This window comes from Excalfactoria chinensis, chromosome 1, assembly GCF_039878825.1.
Source record: "Excalfactoria chinensis isolate bCotChi1 chromosome 1, bCotChi1.hap2, whole genome shotgun sequence".
Taxonomy (NCBI): Eukaryota; Metazoa; Chordata; class Aves; order Galliformes; family Phasianidae; genus Excalfactoria; species Excalfactoria chinensis.
In genome coordinates, this window is record NC_092825.1 from 64,695,758 (window position 1) to 64,715,302 (window position 19,545).

A 19,545-nucleotide genomic window follows, 5' to 3' on the forward strand; every position below is an offset into this window, starting at 1 on the left:
TGAACACAAAAAGATGTATAGGTTGTGCATTTCCTTCATAGTCTGTGATATTCTTGGCTCTAAATCTCACTTGGAAAGACATCATCCTCTCATTCACAACAGAGATCTAAAAATCTCTTCCACAGCAGTTGTACAGAGTTGAATATAAATAGAAGCACTGCTATCTGGAAAGCTCAGGAATTCTTTACAAAAAATAACTTGTGTCAGTAGGGTTTACCAATTGACAATTAAACCACTTAGTATTAAAAACATCCCAAAAGATACTCTTCTAGGGTAGAGCAGACAAACTGTTGTTTGTCCTAAATAAGGTAGAAGAGTTTTGCTTTATCTTAAAAAGTTCCTTAAAAAGACCACCTTTCAAGAGTAAAATCTAATAGTATACAATTAGCAAAAAAGGTAGTCAAGACAAGTTTTTGTATAAGGAGTCAGAAAAATCTGACTAATGGAAAAAAATTACAGGTAAAATTACTTGTGATAGGCATAGATACTTATTCTCCCACAAATTATGTTTAAGAATAGCCCCATGCCCCGGTCATCACATTTATTCACAACCACCACAGCCCTGGTCTCTCTACCACTGTAGGGCAGGAAGTAATCAACTCTCCACTTAACGTTTTAGGTACAACTCATGCTTTTGAAGAAAACAAGCTGGAATTTTGCCTGGAGCATTCATCCTGCTTATTTGACTTTCGTTTCTGGGTTGCTGAATAGGCAACAAAGGGGGTGAGAAATCCTGTCAAGGGATTTGGATTCCTGTGTGACTGTGGAATTAGTCAATTTCCCTACATTTCAGGACCACTTCCATAAATGAGGAGAAAACTGAGAATACCTTCCCCATCTCTAAAATGAACACCAAGAGGTTTGATATAGTAAGGACTGGGAAAGACTCAGCTAATATGACAATGGAGTCTATAAAAGCAATCAGAAAATTAAAACAGATGAGATGACTCCTGCCCTTTCTCCTTAACAACAGAACATCAGTGGTAAAAGATGGTACAAACCAGTGACTGTTAGCTATGAGGCAGCTTCCCAATAGAATCTGTAACAAGGATAAAACCTCTGTCCACAACACACCTTGACTATTGACTTCACATGGCTGATGTAAAGAGATAAAGACAGAGAAGTAAAGGTTTACTGCATAACTTATCTATATCACCATTTCAAGTTGTATTTCATTAGTGTGTAGGAAAGGTCATTAGTAACAGAAATGTATACTTAAGCTAGTTTAGTATTTACAGCTGAAGTGGGTAGTGACTCCATGTTGCTTCATTTCTCTCAGTAACATCAGTGAATAAGGATATCATGGCTAAACTCATTTTGGTAAATTTTCTAGTAACCGTATGATATTGACAAATACTATTTTTAATTAACTGAGAGTAAATCTAAAGGGAACATTCTCAGAGTGAAAACAGTAAAGCAACCACAGCAATTCAGCACACTTTTCAGCCAATCTATTTCAAGAGCTATGTTTTGTAACGTTCTGATGAAATGTAGCCATCTCTTACAGCAGACAGCAATCAGCCAGCAAATCCACACATGGATATGAAGCAGTTGGCTGGGTCTCAACAATGAGAGGAATTGATCTATTCTGTGAAAGAACACACAAGGATCATTCATGTACATAAAGGTAAGTAGCAGCTTCTCTTCGAAAATATCTCCCAGTAGGTCAACATTCATATCGCTCAGTGCCCCTGTCCTCCTTTGGATTTCTTGACCATATTAGGCATGAATTTAAATCTGCCATTCTTAGAGACATTCTTAAACACTCTCATTGATGAGTTGTTCCTTTTTTCCACACTGTTGTCTTCTCTTTGCTTTAACACACTTAGCTCAGCAGGAAAGGAGGAGTCTCTGAGGTAAGGCATGCAGAAGAGTTGTTTTGGCATAACAAGTGACTGTACCAACTACGCTTTCAACAATTCAAGACAAAATATGTTGGCTCAGTAAAAGATATTTAAGTTTTCAGTATACATGACCAAACCAACAGAGCTCTGATCTCAGCTCCAGAGTGCTTCCTGAATACCAGCACCCCAAGAAAAATTAACATACTGCCTCAGTTAACAAAGCAAAAACTGGAGAAACAGAAAGAAATATATGTGAACTCTGATTACTTTTGTGTGTGCTTTGCTAAAGATGAAACGAAAACAAGTCTGAGCTGTGCTTTCCTATCATACTGCCACCCGTATCCTGCTGATCTCCCTCATTTGTTGATTTCTCTGAGCAAAAGGTACTGACATTCCAATATGTTTGAGAAGGGTAGCAAGGAGAGAACACACATGGAAACACTGTAACGTGCTAGTCTGGAAAAGCAGCCACAACTCTTATCAGCAAAAATATTCAGAGCTGTGGCTGACCAACGGTGGAAGTGAGCTCCATGCAACCCCCATGAATCTTCTCCTTTTTTTTTCTTCTCTGCTTCTCCTTCTGACAAGATAAGTCCGATCTCATGAACCTTCCATAGGCAGTAGAACAAATCAGAAATGCCTTCTTTGAATGTACAGTCCCACAAGGCTTGTCAATGAATGAGTGAAATGACTGTATGCACAAGTGGTAATTTAAAGGAGCTGCAGACTGACTGACAATGAAGCAAGAGGAAAGAAGAGAATGCCTGTCATGTTCTGAAAAGACAACCATGCATCTCCTTTTCATTACTTTTTATTACAGTGATCACAACTTCCTAATGAATATCAGTTTCTGTCACAAAACTGTAGCACATAATCTCATACAATTTAGCACAACTGACAACACAGCAGCCTCTCTGAGTAAAAGAAGACTTTTCACAGGAGTCAATTATGGGAAAAAAAGATAACAACCACCCAAGTAATGCAAACAGTGGATAATTTGACACTTCATTTTCTACGTAAACATACTTTCTTGATAAGTCACTTACTGGTTGCAAAAATTCTAAAAACAAAATATAAAAGTAAACAACAATTTATGATATAATACAGTATAGATGGCGAGAGACAAAATACCATACTCAGAAAAATAACTGTCAGAGCCAGTTTGCTGACAATTCGGTTGGCTTTTCTTCTGATTGTTTCTAGCAAGTCACTACACGGCAACCTCGACTTGTTCTCAGTGGACAAGTATCCACTGCATTTTGGGTACTACAAATAGCAAAGAGAAGCGAGTGGCAGATGAATGTGAATAAACAATGAACTGCTTCAAAGGCTGGCAAATAATCTTACAGTGAGTCGTGCCCTATTTCACAGATGTTCCCAATACATCACTGAACTGATGTGCAGTCTTATTTATTTAAAAATTAACTGTACGCACCTGATCTGGTCCTTAGTTGCCACAGAGGGTCAATCTACTCTTACTAACATTGTTCAGTCTTCCTCTCCTATAGATGTAGAAAAGATGGATTCCTGTGACTCAATGTGCAGAACTGCTCAGCCTCTTTCAGCTGAAACATTTTTCCAGCATGCACATATCCCTATGAAAGGCACCTGTATTTTCATAAGCACTCTAACACCTGACAGCTCTCATTAGGGACTGAAGAAGCTGCATATTTAATACCTCTAGAAACTAAGTAAAGAAATAGGAGCTGACATACAATGGGTTCTTCAGGAAATCTAGTACTTAATGGCCAGATAAACATACATGTGTCTAATGCTCCAGCTACTTTTCATTAACCCAGCCAACACATTGTTCAGTCTTGGATACATAAATATGGGGGGAAAAAGAGACAAGTCAAATGCTTTGCAAAAAATGTGGCATTTTTTCCTATTTTCTCTGCAATTACAAAGTTAGAAAGACAACTCCCTGATCTCACCAAACCTGAGCTTGACCTGAGTAAGACCAATGAATGACCAGATGCTTCAACTTCTTACAAATACCTCCTAGAAAACACTTACATTGTAGCAGGACGCAAATCAGAGAGCATGTGCTACTACAAAAGCCATTAACTCCTCAAACAACAGAGGCCGAAGGGCTGTAGTGTATAAGTTGTGCAATGACCCCAAAGGTTTTCACATGCTGCTTGGAAACTACTTCTCTTCTGAACTTGAGGATGGCTTCTAGACCAAAGTAATCCCACAGGATATGTAAGCTTCCAATAGAAAAGAAATCAAGAGACTCAATAGACTTTGAAAGCCATTTTTTCCTTAACAAACTGAGCAGATGGCTCATCTTTAGTTCCTTCTGCTTTCCTCATCATTCCCAAAGGAAGCTTTTGGCTAATGTTCAGCTGCAGCTTGAATCCCTAGATACAAAACAACATCAGTCCCATCTGTACAATGCATTGGCAGCTGCAAGAACTATTTTATTAGAGGTTTTCCTGTTCTACTTTCCCAAAGCATAAACCTCCTCCCACTTGCCAAAAAATGCTACAGGTCAGAAAAAATTCTACACAATCTTCCAGCGACCCTTCCAAGAACCTCAGTTAGTGTGAGAAGAACCTTACCTCTCTATCTTGATCAAGAAAAGTTGTTGCTGGCTTCTAAGGAAGACTTAGACAGAGGATATGGCTAAGTTACACCTGATATGATTTAAAAGCTATGTTATCTACATCAGCTACTATCTACCACCATCTTTCTGCAATAAAAGCCCCTATCCCCTACTGGACTGGATAATCTTGTAGGTCTTTTCCAACCTTGGTGATACCACGATCTTGTATCATTTACAGCACACTATTCAGAAGTGATTCAGTCAAGCCTTGTACGGCAATACAAAGAGACTTGGCCTTCCCCTCAGTCAGTTTGCTCTGCCTTCAATGTTGCTTAAGAGGAAAGAGAGGAAAGATGGGAAAGACAGCAGCATCAGAAGGGTGCACTCAGATACCCCTCACTACTTACAGTCTGAAGTCCATTAGCACCTACCACCACCCAGAGTCCCCACTTGCCAGACTGACCACACCTATTCCTGTTTCCCCACAGACATCAGCATACTTAAGACCCTTCCAGACAGGCCCACTTCTTTCATTACAGCCTCTGAGGCCTCCTCCTCCATTTGCAATCCCCTGAAGCTCACTGCTACATTAGGCAACATCTGGAAGGTTGTTAAAAGTCCAAAACCTTTACTGTCATTAAAGTCAGTTCTCAGTGCAGTTGACCTTGTATCGAGCTGTGCCTCCTCCCTGTCAGCACACTCAACCAGTTTTTAAGACAATACTCGTAACAGCTTTCCAAGTGATTGCTGACACAGGAGCCCTGGCTCCAAATGGCCTTGACTGTCAATTTCAGTAAGACCTACACTGCTTGTCCACCATCAGCTTTTCAGATAAAGCATGCAGCAATGCCAGACTGTGCGGATCCTCAGGTAGAGAACTGTATATACAGCAGTGTCTGGTTATCAAGAGCTAAATTAAATACCCAGTAGAGCCTTGGCTCTACCTTTCTTTGCCTTTGTTGATTTGTCTACATTGCTTCATGCAATTTAATTTTTTGTTGTGAAAAGTTATGGCCATTTTTAAGACGTATAAGAGCAACACTTCAGTACCTAAAGGACCACATTTTATTTCAAACCCTTTAGGGCTATATATTATTTGCCAGAAGCATTAAGCCTTACAGCTCTGTTTGTGAAAGAGGTATTAATTTTTACAGGTTTTCTACAGCATATGCCCATAAAGACTGCAGAACCTATCATAAAGAGGCCAGGAATCACACTTTACTTCTTCATTATGCCATTTTTCATCGCTCAAAAGCGAGCTGACCTCGGGTGAGCCTCACAGAAAACCTAATGCATTACATTAAGGGCAGAAGGTGAGGACACTTCTACAGTTTATACAGCCCTCAGAACTAATGAGGGAAAAAAAAAAAATAAAAATAAAAAAACACTACAAAAAAAGTACCAATATGCAGTGTGCATACGTTACACGTTTGCTATCCAACCCCGGAATGAATACGGCCACCTCAGCCTTAGCTACTACATATCCACTAGCCCTTCCTTTTAGCAAGCAAACTTACCACTGCCTGGTCATGGTGAATATCCTCCAAACTTCACCTTCTCCTGACACTGCCTATCCCCAAAACCAGTAAGCAATGTGAAAAATAAAACTTTCATACCATGAATATTAGGGGAAGGAAAGATAGAAAAAAAACACATACATCAGCACGCTCACCTTGATGGTAAAAAGCACCAGGGGAATCAAGCCTCCTAGCTGAGTTACAGCTATGAAACAGATATCGATTCCTAGAAGAGCAATGGTCTCTGGAATCACATTAATGCACAAGCCTCATGGTGAGAGTAGGAATAAAGAAAGAGGAATGGTCCATGCCAGAGAAACGCTCAAGACTGACTTCCTCTTTGGTTTGATCGTACTCTGCACTGACGAGTAGTTGCTACACTACAGACATCAGTGACTAACACGGCTAACTTTCCTAAGGGTTAAATCTTTTATCATCTAACTCTTTTTTTCTTTTTCTTTCTTTTCTTTTTTTTCTTTTTCTTTTTTTTTTTCTTTTTTTGTAAACTGCTGGCATAAGTTATTACTCCAGTCTGCCAGGCAGCCACTGCCTCATTAGCTTTGCTAATCAAAATGTGCCTCAAGTAGATACTTCAAATTGGTAACCAGTTCAAAGAACAGTTTGCACACACAGACACAAAGCTGAGAAGCAACATAAACTTTTCTAAAAGTCCTGGATGAAATCTCATCCTTCTTGATACAGGGGACCCAGAGACACAGCAGAAATAGTAGCAGGTCCAACCTCGTTCTCAGTGCTGTTCTAGTAGAAGACTCGACAGTAGTTCCCTCATACACTGATATAGAAATGGCAGCTTGCTGCTACCGAACACTGCATGAGAGAGAGAGGACTTCCCCATCCCAGCCCCTGCCAAGGTGGAATCACTGAGGTGGTGAATCACAGGTAAATCAAAGTGAATCGCAATGAAGCAGCAAAGCCTGCAGCATGACATAGGGGTCAGACTTTTCCTGATACGATTCTAGGAGTTGTTCCAAGATCCTGGGATGTTTGTGAACACATCTTTACCCTTTACTCCCTTCAGTCTACAGGAGGGAAGTACAATCGTTGCCATTTGCTCTCTATAACTACCTGAAAGAAGGTTATGGTGAGCTGAGGGTCTGCCTCTTCTCTCATGCAACTAGTGATAGGACTAGAGGGAATGGCCTCAAGTTGCTCCAGGAGAGATTCAGGTTGAATGTCAGGAAATACCACTTCTCTGAAAGAGTAGTCTGGTGCTGGAATGAACTGCCCAGGGAGGTGGTGGAGTCACCGACCCTGGAGGTGTTCAAGGAATGTTTAGACATTGTGTTGAGGGACATGGTTTAGTGGGAAATATTGGTGATGGGCGGATGGTTGAATTGGATGATCCATTACGTTTTTCCAAGCTTGGTGATTCTATGACTCTATTTCTTGTATGTCAGTATTCTCATTTCCAAATAGCATTAACTAAATAATGCTGAGCTGCATGGCAAACATGTAGCTTGCCTGCTAATATTATAATGTTTCGCCTTCCAGATCTGACATATGCTGCAGCTGCATGGTTTGACTAAAATCAGCTATCTGAAAGATCCATCACGTACAGAGAAAGATGTGCATTTTAATTCTCAGAAGATAAATAACCAATATTGGACAATGCAGATTGGCTTCTGACTTTGGAATTATACAGCAAGGTACACTTACTAGAAAAGCAATGACTTAACCTTTTAATTAAAACTGTAAGAAACTGTAATGTTCTTGAAAGGTGCCAGAATGAGCACTATTAATAAGTCGTCACTGTAACCAAAAATGCCTCGTTAAGACACAGACAGTGTAATTTTAAACCCCCTATCTTTTAGAATCTAAAAGGGAAAAACGAAACAGGAAAAAAGGATCCAATAATAAAAAAAATCCTTCAAAATTATTATATTCGGACTGAGAACAGAAGCTGGCTGCAAGTCAATTCATTTTTAGGATGCAATCTGGGTAAGAAGTTTCCCAAAAAAACACAACTTTTTTTTTCCCACTGTCCTACCTCACAAATGTTTCTAGACAATTTTCCCCAATCTGCCTCCAACAAATAAGGTCACACCTGAAAACTACATACATACCGATTTAATTCTGAGTAAGGTACTGATGCTGGCATTTAAATCAAGATTTTTAAAGGCAGTAAAGCACAACATAAACAATAACATAAGGATCTTTTCAGTTACTGTATAGAACCAATATAGAGAAACTTGCACAGAACATCAAGGGCTACCTCAGCCGTCACTGTGACTCAGAATTTAAGAGAAGGATGGAAAGGAATATCTTGAGGTAAAAGGTCAAATAAGTCTCGATGTAACTTCCACTAAGCCTAAAAATGCATCCCATTTTGAAGACTTGCTTCAACAGGTCAGTCCTTGATATATGTACTTCTTTACTTGATAAGTAATTTTACCAAAATAAGCAAGATGTATAAAGAATAATTAGTAAACGGGGAAAATGAATTTGGAGCGCTCGTGAATTTGGTCATTTTAATTTTGGAGTGTACAATTTCAAGAGACTTCCCACCATCAACATCCATCTCATTCTTTCCTACCCTTGCAATTATATTCATTCTTAAAATCCTGACCATATATTTCACGTTGTAGAGCAGTGGTCAAACCAGGGAAGAGTCAAGCTCATCAGTTTTGTACAACTCCACATTATGGGAATCAGAAGCAGCAAGATTTTGTTGTTGTTGGTCTGGAACAAATCAATGTCAATAATAGAAAGGAAAAATATATGATCTGTCCCCAAATTTTTGCAGCACTGAGTTTCCATTAGAAATCCATAATTTTTAACAAAACTAAAATGCAAAACTTATCATGTAAAATAAACAGATTCAATCCCAATTTTTTAACTTCCATAGTGCAACCCCATAGGATCTACCAGTGCTGCAGAACAGGAGTTACACGACTTTTCCTTTTATTCACACCTCTTCACAGGTCACTTATTCTAGAACCTATAAATCAACTGAATTTCTAAGAGGCATAATTATTCTCCAAATACTGCTTCAAAGTACCTACTTAATATCAATCCAAGAAATTTACAGCAAGATAGGGTAATGATACAGAGCCCAAGATGCTTTTCTGTAGCCCTTTCCTCAACAGAATCACGGGATTCGATCCCTAGTGTTTGATAAAAGTTGAACATATTTATTTTCACAATTAATTCATCAGCTTCAGAACACATACAATCTTACCTAGTTTATTACTATTTATTTAGATCAACATAATGAATTTTGCAAGTTGTAGAAGTTGACTTTCTGTATGAAGGAAGCTGTGCATACCTGCATAATCCTAGAGCATTTGTAGGGACACTTAACTGCAATACTTTGCCTTCAAAGGCAATATCAATATAAATGTTGAAAGTGCAGAAGAAGCACAAGAGTGCACAGGAAGCAAAGCACTATGAAATCAGCATGCAAAAAAGCCTAAAAGAACATCGCTCAGCCATGTTATTATATCTCACATAGGTCTGTTCCAGCAACCCTAATTCAGCAAGGAATCAGTCAAACACAGATCAAAGCACAGTCTCAATCCAGGACTCCCTCAGCCTCAGCACCACTTACACTCTAACATACACTGAGGCACAGAAGGTCTGGTCCACCTCAAAGCCACCACCACTCCAAGACAGAAAACACAAACACCTTTTTTACTTTTCTGTGGGTTCAAAAACCACTTCATCACGTCTGAAAAGGCCAGACACAGAAGCACCCAACCACACTACAGCACAAGTCAGCACATTCAATTAGCTCAATTCTTCCTAGCTCAGTGTGGACAAATCACACCAATGATACAGCTAAGTGATACCTAGAGATGCAGAGACTACACAAGCAGGTTAAATGCTCTGTGAGTTTAGAGCTTATTTCAAGCTTTCTCATTACCTAGTAGCAAAGACGAAATCAAGGATGTGGATGGATGACAGCTACAGGGCTGGCTTAAAAGGGCTATTACTTACTATCAGTCCAATGACTATCCTCAGTCTGATTAAGAATTTTTTTTTCAGCTCCCATCTGGATACTGAGACAAAAGTTACATCACTGCTGGACCTCTGACAGGATGGAAAGCAGATCATGATGGCTTAAGAATCTTCAAATCCCTCATACTGAAAGTATAGTACCTGGTAATTTCTTCTTGAGCCCCTTCTCTAATCTTAATTTGCCACTAAATGTTGATTGGTTGTTTTTTGGTGGTTAGCTTTTGTTTTGTTTTGTTTTGTATGTCCTTTTCTTAATGAAAAGCACTACTCTGTTTTGCTTGAGTAGTATGTTTTTCAGACTTGAAATACGCTCTCCAAGCAAGAAATTCTACAAGCTGTGTGATCAAAATTACTGAATAGGTGGTATGATGCTGCTTCTAAATTATGTATCTTTGTGCCATATGCATCTTCATAGCCTAATGCTGCCCTAGGCCTACCCTTTCAGAGAAAGAAAGAGGACTAACAAGATGCTTGGGAATAGTAGTCAGACGCTGATGATCACTCTGAGGATCAATTGCAAAGACAAATTATACACCTTATATTATACAGCTTGCCAAATGGAAAAGTAGAGGGAGGCTGAAGACAACATATAACCATCTAAAGATGGAGATCTTTTATAAAAAACTGTAGAAGGCCTCTCTAGCAAATCTTACAGTGATTTTAACATAAGAACACTTGTCTCCCTGCATCAGAAATCCAGCGCTACTTTTAAGCCTACACACCACAACTACTTTTAAGCCATCGTGCAAAAGGCAGTGGGATTGTCCCAGGGTTGTCAGCTAGGCACTCTAACCTGGTTAAAAGAATATTCTAAACTGACAAACAGGTGTACAGGATGGCCTCACCTAGACTTCCATCATCTGGTGCTTCTGCAGTTCTTGAGAAAGTTACGCTATACGTGCAGAGGAGACTGACAAATACTTGTGCCATATATGAGACATCATAATTGTTGTGCCCAGACAAATGCTATCTTTGTACTTTCTGGGGATGGTTAATCCAAAGGACACCAAAGCCTGGATCCAGATTTGAAAGTTCAGTTTTAAACAAGCAAAGGAGCAGTAGCATCAATACAGTAACCACAAATCATGAAGTCTGCAGCTCTGTTCAAAAAAGTTCCTTTTTAGATGAGCATCTTAATGTGACTTGTGATACGCCCTGTTGGTGACTTTACGTGTGGATAAATAACTTGGAAAAATCAGTGAGATATTCCAAACAGTTCTCCAATATAGCAAGTTACACACTGGAATTTTGTTGTGTTTCTTACCTCCATCCTGAAACTTGCTCAGTCTTTCAAAGTATGATGACATAGGAACTTGAACAATATCTAGAATTGCCAGAAGTGTCCGGGTCAGTCTGAGAAGCTCACTAAAACTATAAAAGCCAAAGTATATGAGGTTTCGAGCTAGATGTACCACCTGTGACAAAAATAGAAGTGAAGAAAGTATTGTTAATCTTTGGGTTGTTATATTAGATAAAACCACATTTTACACAGCATCTCGCACAGCAATCAAGATCTAGAGTGCATTCACATTAGTACAAGTGTTTCCACTATTTAAATTGGCTTTGGACCAAGGCCACGGACATCAAATGTTTTTCAGTCAAACAAAAAGAGTGAAAATTACCTGAGGTTTAAAATGGACTGAAAATATACAATTGCATCTGAGAAAATAAGTAAGACTAAGAAGAAGAAATTCAGGAAACTGTTTAAAAGGACAGTAGTTATGCAGGAGGTGGAAAAGAATCGTCTTTGACTGTGGAAAGTTTGAATGAAGGTGATTTAAGATGACCAGAGGTAGGAGCAAAAAAGTTCTGGAGGTAGACTGAAGCAAGAATTGGAAAAGCTATAAGCACATCCCCCTTATTCAACTTTATTTGAATATATATTATTTATGTCTAGCTGAAGTTTCTGTCAGGAATTTCAAACAATATTTGGAATGCAGGATTATTCAGAGAATTTCTTTCCATGTCCTGTCCTACACAGAGATAGTACTTGCTTACACTGAAAAATCCCAGCACGCTGCTTCACTAATGTGGAGAGAAAGAATGCATCATCATTCACACTCCCTCCACACACATCCCTTCTCCTGCCTCTGAAATACAACAGTCTTAGGAGAAGAAGGGAATAATATAGCTGTTTGACAGAAGACAGCAATATTATTCTCTGCAGCAATAGTTATCAACAAGAACACCAGAATTAGAAATTGGTGTTTCTCTGGGACATTTATTCTGAAGGTGCCTTTATTTTGAAAGTTCAAGGGTTCATCTAGGAATATCATAAATTAGGATGGAGATAGCTGAGAAGTACCTCAAATGTAAGTTTATTTTTCTCTTTGTCACCAAAAGGAAAAGGCTGATTTACAACTTCTTTCAAGTACTCTTCCACAAATTCCATAGTTAGTGCAAATTTCCTCTTCATTTCATTTCTTGAAGAATCTGTGAAAGAATCATACCTACAATGCAAGACAAAGAAGGAAGGGATCAGTTGGCACTAAAGAATAAACAAACAAACAATAATGCATTAAAATTACTATCAGTTCTTTGCAAGGCGAAGGGGTAGAAGTCAACTAATTCTATATAGATATGCAAAGACTACAGACAGAGGATGCACAAGCTTCTCCTCCAGCAGTAGGAGGTGCAGTGAATGGGAATAACACAGACAGAAAGATACTATGGTTCTGACTGACATCACTAAGACTGATTCTCTAAGTCACTAAATCTCAGCTTTCCTCTCTCATCAGCCAGAGAATAGGATGAAACAGAAACATCATCAAGTGCAACTGCCTGACCAGGGCTAACCAAAAGGGAATGTGTACTATAAAGGGCATGATCCAAATGCCTCTCCAACAGACAGCCATGGGTGATCAACCACTTCTCTATGAAGCCAGTTTTAGTGTTTGACCACCCTCAGAGTAAATAGAAGTTTTCTAACGATCACTCTGAACCTCCCTGGGTGTAGTTTAGTGCCGTTCCCATGGAATCTGTCATCATTTACCAAGGAGAAGAGACCGGTATGTCCCTCTCCACCTCCCCTGCACAGAAAGTTGAAGACAGCAATGACGTTTCCTCTTAACCTTCTGTTCTCCTTTACTATTGCTACAAGAAAGACAGCAGACCAGGAAAGCAGCTCAGGACAATCAGCTTCCACCATCAATTAGACTCTGTTGTCCGAAGTCAAAACACTCCCTCAAATCAGTAGCAGAAGCAATACTGCCTGCTGAATTGCTACACTTCATCCTCTTCATCTCTTCAGCTAGATATTCCATGTCTGGGTCTAGTCCAACAGTGCTGCTCCATTAAATCACTTAAGCCAAAGAAGGCTTCCCCTGAAGTCAAAGGGCCCTTCTTCCACACTTAAATTTAACATGCGCTTAAGTACTCTGCTGAATGGAGACCAAAGCTTTAGTGAACTCTTTCTGGGGCAATAACTGCATTTAGCTGTAGATTTTGGTTTTCTAACAGTAACTTTCAGTTGAGGAAGAAATTTAAAACTAAATTCCAATGTGGTATATGCCTGATGTTAGGCACAATTTGATTACTTCAAGTTCTGCTGCTCTGAGGAAAGGCCATTCCATTTTATCCTCAGTTTGTTATGTATAAGAGAAATAAAGTGAGCAATAAAGTAAAGTAAAATGAAAGATGCAGCATTAAGGGCCATGATTTAGTGACAGGACTCAGTAGGTCAGGTTGATGGCTGGACCTTCAGCTCAGATCCTGAAGATCATTTCCAACCTGGATGATTCTGTGTTTCTATTTCCAAGTGAAGCTACCCAAGGAAGCTTCCAAGGTTAAACTTTCTACATGCGTTGACATTAGACAGCTACAACTATTTTGTTCTTAGACTAACCCCATATTGTACCATATTTTGCAACATTTTCAACTCACTCATGAATTGTGATCTTGGTAGGAATTTCAGTCCACAATCTGGCGTATCTGACAGGTACCACTGATTCCTGAGGATCTCTGTCCACATGCATGTGTAGCATCAAGCGGCAAAAAGAAGCCCGGAGGTCATAAGGAAGGCTTTCATCAGACATACATCGCAGGATCAAGTCTACTGATAGCTGTGCAGAAATTTGGTTGATGGCTAGATACTGGCGGTCCAGGCACATTCTTGCAAAGAGGTTCAGTTGGTACCTTAAATAAGAATAACAGCACATTTCCAACTGACTTACTTGAATACTACGAAACAATGAACCTCCGAATCTCACTTTACAATCATGATGTCAGCTCTTCTGTTGTAAACAGTAAGAATGATTAAGAGTGGCTTTGCTAACCAAGGGACAAACTTGCTGTTAAAAATGTTAATGACAGGCTCCAACCCCCATTAAGACTGGGCTCTCTTTGAAACTCAAAGCACTGTTCAATGGAAGGCTGAAGGATTTAAACAGCTTGTTTTCAATCAGCATAAAACACTGTTCTGTGATTCCATCTCCATTCTATACTCTAGGAAGTTGTGAACACTCCTTCTTCAGTGTATACCTTGCTTCGCAGAACAGTACAGCATGAAAAAAAATAGCTTCATGAATAAAAGGTAAGGGGAAAAATTAGAGAGACACAAAAAGCTGTCACAAACAAAGAAAACTCAATGTATGTCTGAACCAGACAACAGAGATTGTGATGCTTCCTAAAGGAAAAAATCTGAAACAAACTTTTAGACACTGTTTCTGGTACGATTTGCTTTCCTTTTGCAATACTGGCAATTGGAGTGGATAAGAACTGCACCAGACTCCAGGGAGAGTCTACATTTTCATCTATTTGCATGAGCAGTTTTACCTGTAGTAGGTCAGAACTTCTAAATCAACTTTTGTGCCCTCCTTTGCCTCCTGAGCCAGGTGTCTGATGGCTTTGCCATGAGGTTCCTTGTTACTGTCAATCCAGTAAAGCCACACTTCCTCTTCATCAATGTCATCTGAGATGACTGGGCATTCTAAGGGATTGTCCATTTGTGTTGAAATCAGCCTGCAAGTACAAACCATTGACAAGGGAGCCACTAACAAACTGTTACAAATGTAACAACAGAATAAATAACAAAAAGGTATGTTCTGATTATGGATGCTCACTTTGTCTGAATGAGAATGTCAGCATTTCCTGGGCTCAGCATAAACTTGCAGATGAGTTCCTGCGTTACTGGTATTGCTGTGGTGTTAGATACACACAGGTCTGATAAATAATCCAGGAACCTGTGCAGTCAAAAGAAAAAAAAACAAACACATGCAACAGAACAAATGACTTCAATTACTGCATAGAAACATCACTCTAAAATTCTCTAGTATGTCACTAATATACAAAAGAGAGCTTATATTGTGAGATTTTTCAAAATACGGTCTTTCTTCATTTAAACTATTGGAACTCCCAACAGATAAAGATGAACAACAGCTCTAAGAGAAACCCTGAACTGTCCTTAACTCAAGGAGAGAAAGAAAAAGAGCCCAAGTAAGACACTTCTCAGGAAATGAAAGTTGAAAGAGTTGTGGCAGAACTTAAGCAGCCTAATGACGTCTTAAGCTTATCTAGCCTTCATCTTAATTGGGAACTGAAAGCAAGAACACACATTCTTATCCATCTTATCCATCCAGGTAATGGATGACTCCCTAACACAAGCAGCAAGGAGATATTACTTGTGTTGGAGACAGCCATGGGCCCTCTGAGGAACTCCACTGCACTGGAGGAGTTCACATCTACAGCTTTTAAAGCTTTCTTTTGAGTTTCAGAAGTGACACAACCAATGATCAGTGGAAAGAGACCTGGCAAGATCTGTATTCAAAGCAGTCATTAAATGAAAAGCAGAACTAAAACTATTACATATAAACAGTTTTCTATAAATTTGCATCTCAAATTTAGGTCTTTTGACGTTTAACAAGGTTCACACGGAGGCTTTTGTTGCTCTTGGGACACTGATAAAATATCAGCTTCTAGACCCTCTTTTATAAATCTCTCTTTGTATTACTTCACACTGCAGCCTTTCCCTCATTGGAATATAAAAATTGCCACTTCCTTCCATGTATCCTCTTCTTTTTACAACAATTTTAGGAACTGATTATCCTTCAAACCTCTAGCAAATGTGGCTAAAAGTAGGCATGGGCTCAAGAGCTGTGAGGGAACAGAGAAAAGGTGGCACACACACACAGAGCATATATACAGTTTCCTTGGAAATCCTGAACTGCTAACAGAAAAACAATATTCACAATTACTGAGGACATTATCCAGCCTTCTGTTTCTTAATTTCTTATATTTGTATTACTTTGGTACTTTTACAACTGAAAATCTAGTGAAAAAAAAATTAAATTGTTTTTCCATTAAAAAATACATTTATACATTTATATTTAAAAAAAGGCTTGAATTTTTTCACTTGAAAGAAAATCTGGTCTAAAGCACATGTTCACCAGGATCTTTGCCATCCTACGCCTGACTTGCCATCCTTTCAGTTCTGACTTGCAATCAGGACCTGCAGGAAAACTGATTAATAAAAGCTTAGTTAAGCTACCACCAAAGTCGTTCACACCAAGATTGTCAGCAGGACAACCAGCACAAATGGCATTTTCTCAGAGGAGCATCAGAGTTATAAAAAAACTAAAATTTCTGTTCAGTTCTCTCAATCAATTTGAAATAAAGCCGAACTTTCAGAATAATTCTGCAAAAACCTCACATTTTACCAAGATTTAGATCTGAAACGCAGGTATCAGCTCTCCAGATGTATGGTATTTCTGGTATTTTCTAGCACAATGGTGTTTGCGTATTTTTTTGTGCCCATGAGGTCAAAAAAAATTAGCATGAAGAAAGGGATAACATTATAACAAATGGGAGGGAGATTCATCGCTGCTACAAATATAATGTTATATGGACCACTTCAAACCTTGGCTCTCGATTTCTCCTGAGTAAATTAACAAAGGTCTCTATTTCTTTAGCCGTGATGTGTTTCTCTAGCAGTTTTCTGTTGTTGTGCAGCAAAGCTGTGATGGTGTCTTCTGCCAAAATATCATAACCAATCTGGGACTGCATGACGCAGAAGTTCTTAGCAATATATTCCTGAAAAAATGAAAATCCCTGTGATGATCTGTTAAGCAGTAACGTTTCTCTTTTAGAATCACAAATATCCAGCTCCGTTAACAATCAAAATCATCCTCAAAACTTTTCTCACTAAACTGGCCTGAACAAGGTACATCTGAACACCTAGAACACGTACTCCAAGAGGAACAGAATTGACAGATTGACTAAATCTTGTTATTCCTTCATAAATCAAAGAAAGAAATACACAAAAATACACTTAAAATTCAAGAAATGGCAAACAATTTTTTTTAAAAAAAGGAAAACCAAGATTTTATATAATTTTAAGAAACTTGTTCTTTTCTTCCTTTCTCTCTCCTCCAAGACAAAAATATTTCTGAGAAGTGCTAGAAAAAACAAAGACATCACACATAACAGTTCAATTTTTTATCTTCTGCTCCCCTTGCTCTATAAGGGTAGTAAGGGCTCTTTTCTGTGCTGCAGGATACAAAGCACTCGATATCATGTTCATTGGGAGTCTCCAGCAGTGGAAAATCAAGCTATCTGACAGAACAGCCTCTGATTTCACTCACTGCTATCACAACACAAATATTTACAGAACAGAATCACTGAATTTTGCCTTCCCCACTGATGCCCTGGAGCCTATGAAGGAAGTGGTGGACACTAATCTCAGCCAGAGTCTGTGAAGACACAAGGAAGCCTGCCTGGAAAACAAACCTATGACATTCATCACTAATCACTCCATTCATATAAAAATGCCTATAAAACAAAAACACTATTTCGCAGCAGGAGACTGTGTAAGCGCTTTTCTACTTATTATTAACCAACACAAAACCCAGTCCTTTCATTCACCTCTAAGATAAGACTACCAGAGGATCACACCTGTAAATGCAGAGTGCAAGATCAAACGCAGGATATATAATAACAGAATTTATGGGAACAATTCTTGAATACCACTGACCTGGTTCTTCCTATAGTCCTGCTGGGAATGTCTGAGAACTCTGTAACATAACCTTAACATGTATTTGTATGGAGCATATCTCTGGTCACCTAGGTCTTCAAGTCTCAGCATTGATCCTTCACCTTTGTCCTTAAAAGGAGCTTTGAGGATCCCAAATATCTGTTCAAAATCAAAATCACTGAGGATGAAAATCAAGCCAAGATTTTTCTTTAACCTATGCCTGTCAATTTCCTCTGACAGGGTCAGAACAAAGCATCTATAGGCTCAAGTCAGAATTCAATCACTTCACGTACAATCGACAAATCAGTGAATATAAAAGGGGCAGGGGGACAAGGATAATCTCAGACATTACAATATAAGTGTTTATCTTTGCATTTCCCCACCAAATTGACTGACACTACTTTTCCTTGACTGCTATCCCTAGTTTAAAACATTGTCAATTAAGTGCCTTAATTTTAGATAAATTAAAGAATAAAAAAGCTCATATTGGCTGCTATCTGGTTTAACACTTTTCACTTTATTATTTGTTTATTATTTCAGTAAGATACTTAAAAAGAATATTAATTCTGATTTACACGCAAGTCAGTCCTCAAATGAAGTCGGGGATCCATAAGGGCATTATAGTTTTCCTTCAAGGAAAACACTCGCAGGATCAGGACCACGTAGCAGACTTGCTTCAAATTTGTTCAACAATTTACTAGTAAATATAGTCTTTAAACTTTTAGAAGTCATCAGAATTCTGTGAGACTAACAGACACCAAACACAAGGCCTAGTGACGTGAGTCTTGATTAATGAGTTTCATATCTAACCAATCCAGTTAGATACAACCCAAGATAGCATAAGCCAACTTACCTGAAACCAACATTTTATCAATTCCTTCTCTCCTACAATCTGTTTGGAAGTACAGTCAAGTTATTCATAGTTGAACATAGAGATATACCTGAGCCAATATATTTTGTTCCCGCATTAATTTTTGTCGTTCTCGGTTTGGCTTAGTAATGACCACGTCCAAGACTTCCTGCCCATTGTTAGGCACATCAGACACAAAAAAAATCAGATCTTCTAGTAACTTGGTCACAAATCTAGAATGAATAGACAGATCCTTATTATACACAGTGATTCAACACTTGCTAGTCTTCATTAAGAAAGAAAATCACATTTTAGAACAGGCTTTATGTAGCATATCAGAACTTCAATCACTGCAAAGCTAAGTTTAGCATGTACCTAAGGCTTCCAGGCTTGGGTTTGAATCCACTACAGTGATGTTTTCTAAGACATTAAACAGCAACCAGGGGGAAAAAGGGAGGATGCAAACTTGATGTAGAATAGATGCAGAGTGTTTGGAAATCCAAAATCTCTACCAGCTGATTGCATGGTCCAAAACCAGTAGACAGATGCTCTTACACAGCCTAGCAGTGATTTACACTGGTAAGTTAGTAACACTGGCCCATAAAACAAGATTATGCACTCACTGGTGGAATAAAAACAGTTTGCCATGACAGTATTTCCCTACCGACACAAGAAACTATTGAAAAATGACCTGGAAAAAAACCCCACTTTTATTTCACCCATTCTTTCCTACACAAAAAAGATTTGGCAGAAGTAAATGCTAAAACAGGACCAAGGCAGTGGCAAGTCCTTCCATCTTCAAGCAATGTAGGCCATTTCCACCTTGCTGCTAACGTACCTTG

At 38.8% G+C, this 19,545-nt stretch overlaps 1 protein-coding gene across 1 annotated transcript in view; it reads right to left on the reverse strand.

The window, feature by feature from the left end:
* ITPR2 (inositol 1,4,5-trisphosphate receptor type 2) overlaps positions 1-19,545 on the reverse strand; it is a 254,839-nt gene that overhangs the window by 157,452 nt on the left and 77,842 nt on the right. Inside the window, exons 14-21 of the mRNA XM_072331407.1 lie at positions 18,795-18,936; positions 17,854-18,012; positions 16,741-16,913; positions 14,948-15,067; positions 14,661-14,846; positions 13,770-14,021; positions 12,193-12,337; positions 11,152-11,302 (exon numbers count right to left, since the gene is read on the reverse strand). Coding sequence (XP_072187508.1) covers positions 11,152-11,302; positions 12,193-12,337; positions 13,770-14,021; positions 14,661-14,846; positions 14,948-15,067; positions 16,741-16,913; positions 17,854-18,012; positions 18,795-18,936 — 1,328 coding nt within the window. The remainder of the gene's footprint in view (positions 1-11,151; positions 11,303-12,192; positions 12,338-13,769; positions 14,022-14,660; positions 14,847-14,947; positions 15,068-16,740; positions 16,914-17,853; positions 18,013-18,794; positions 18,937-19,545) is intronic.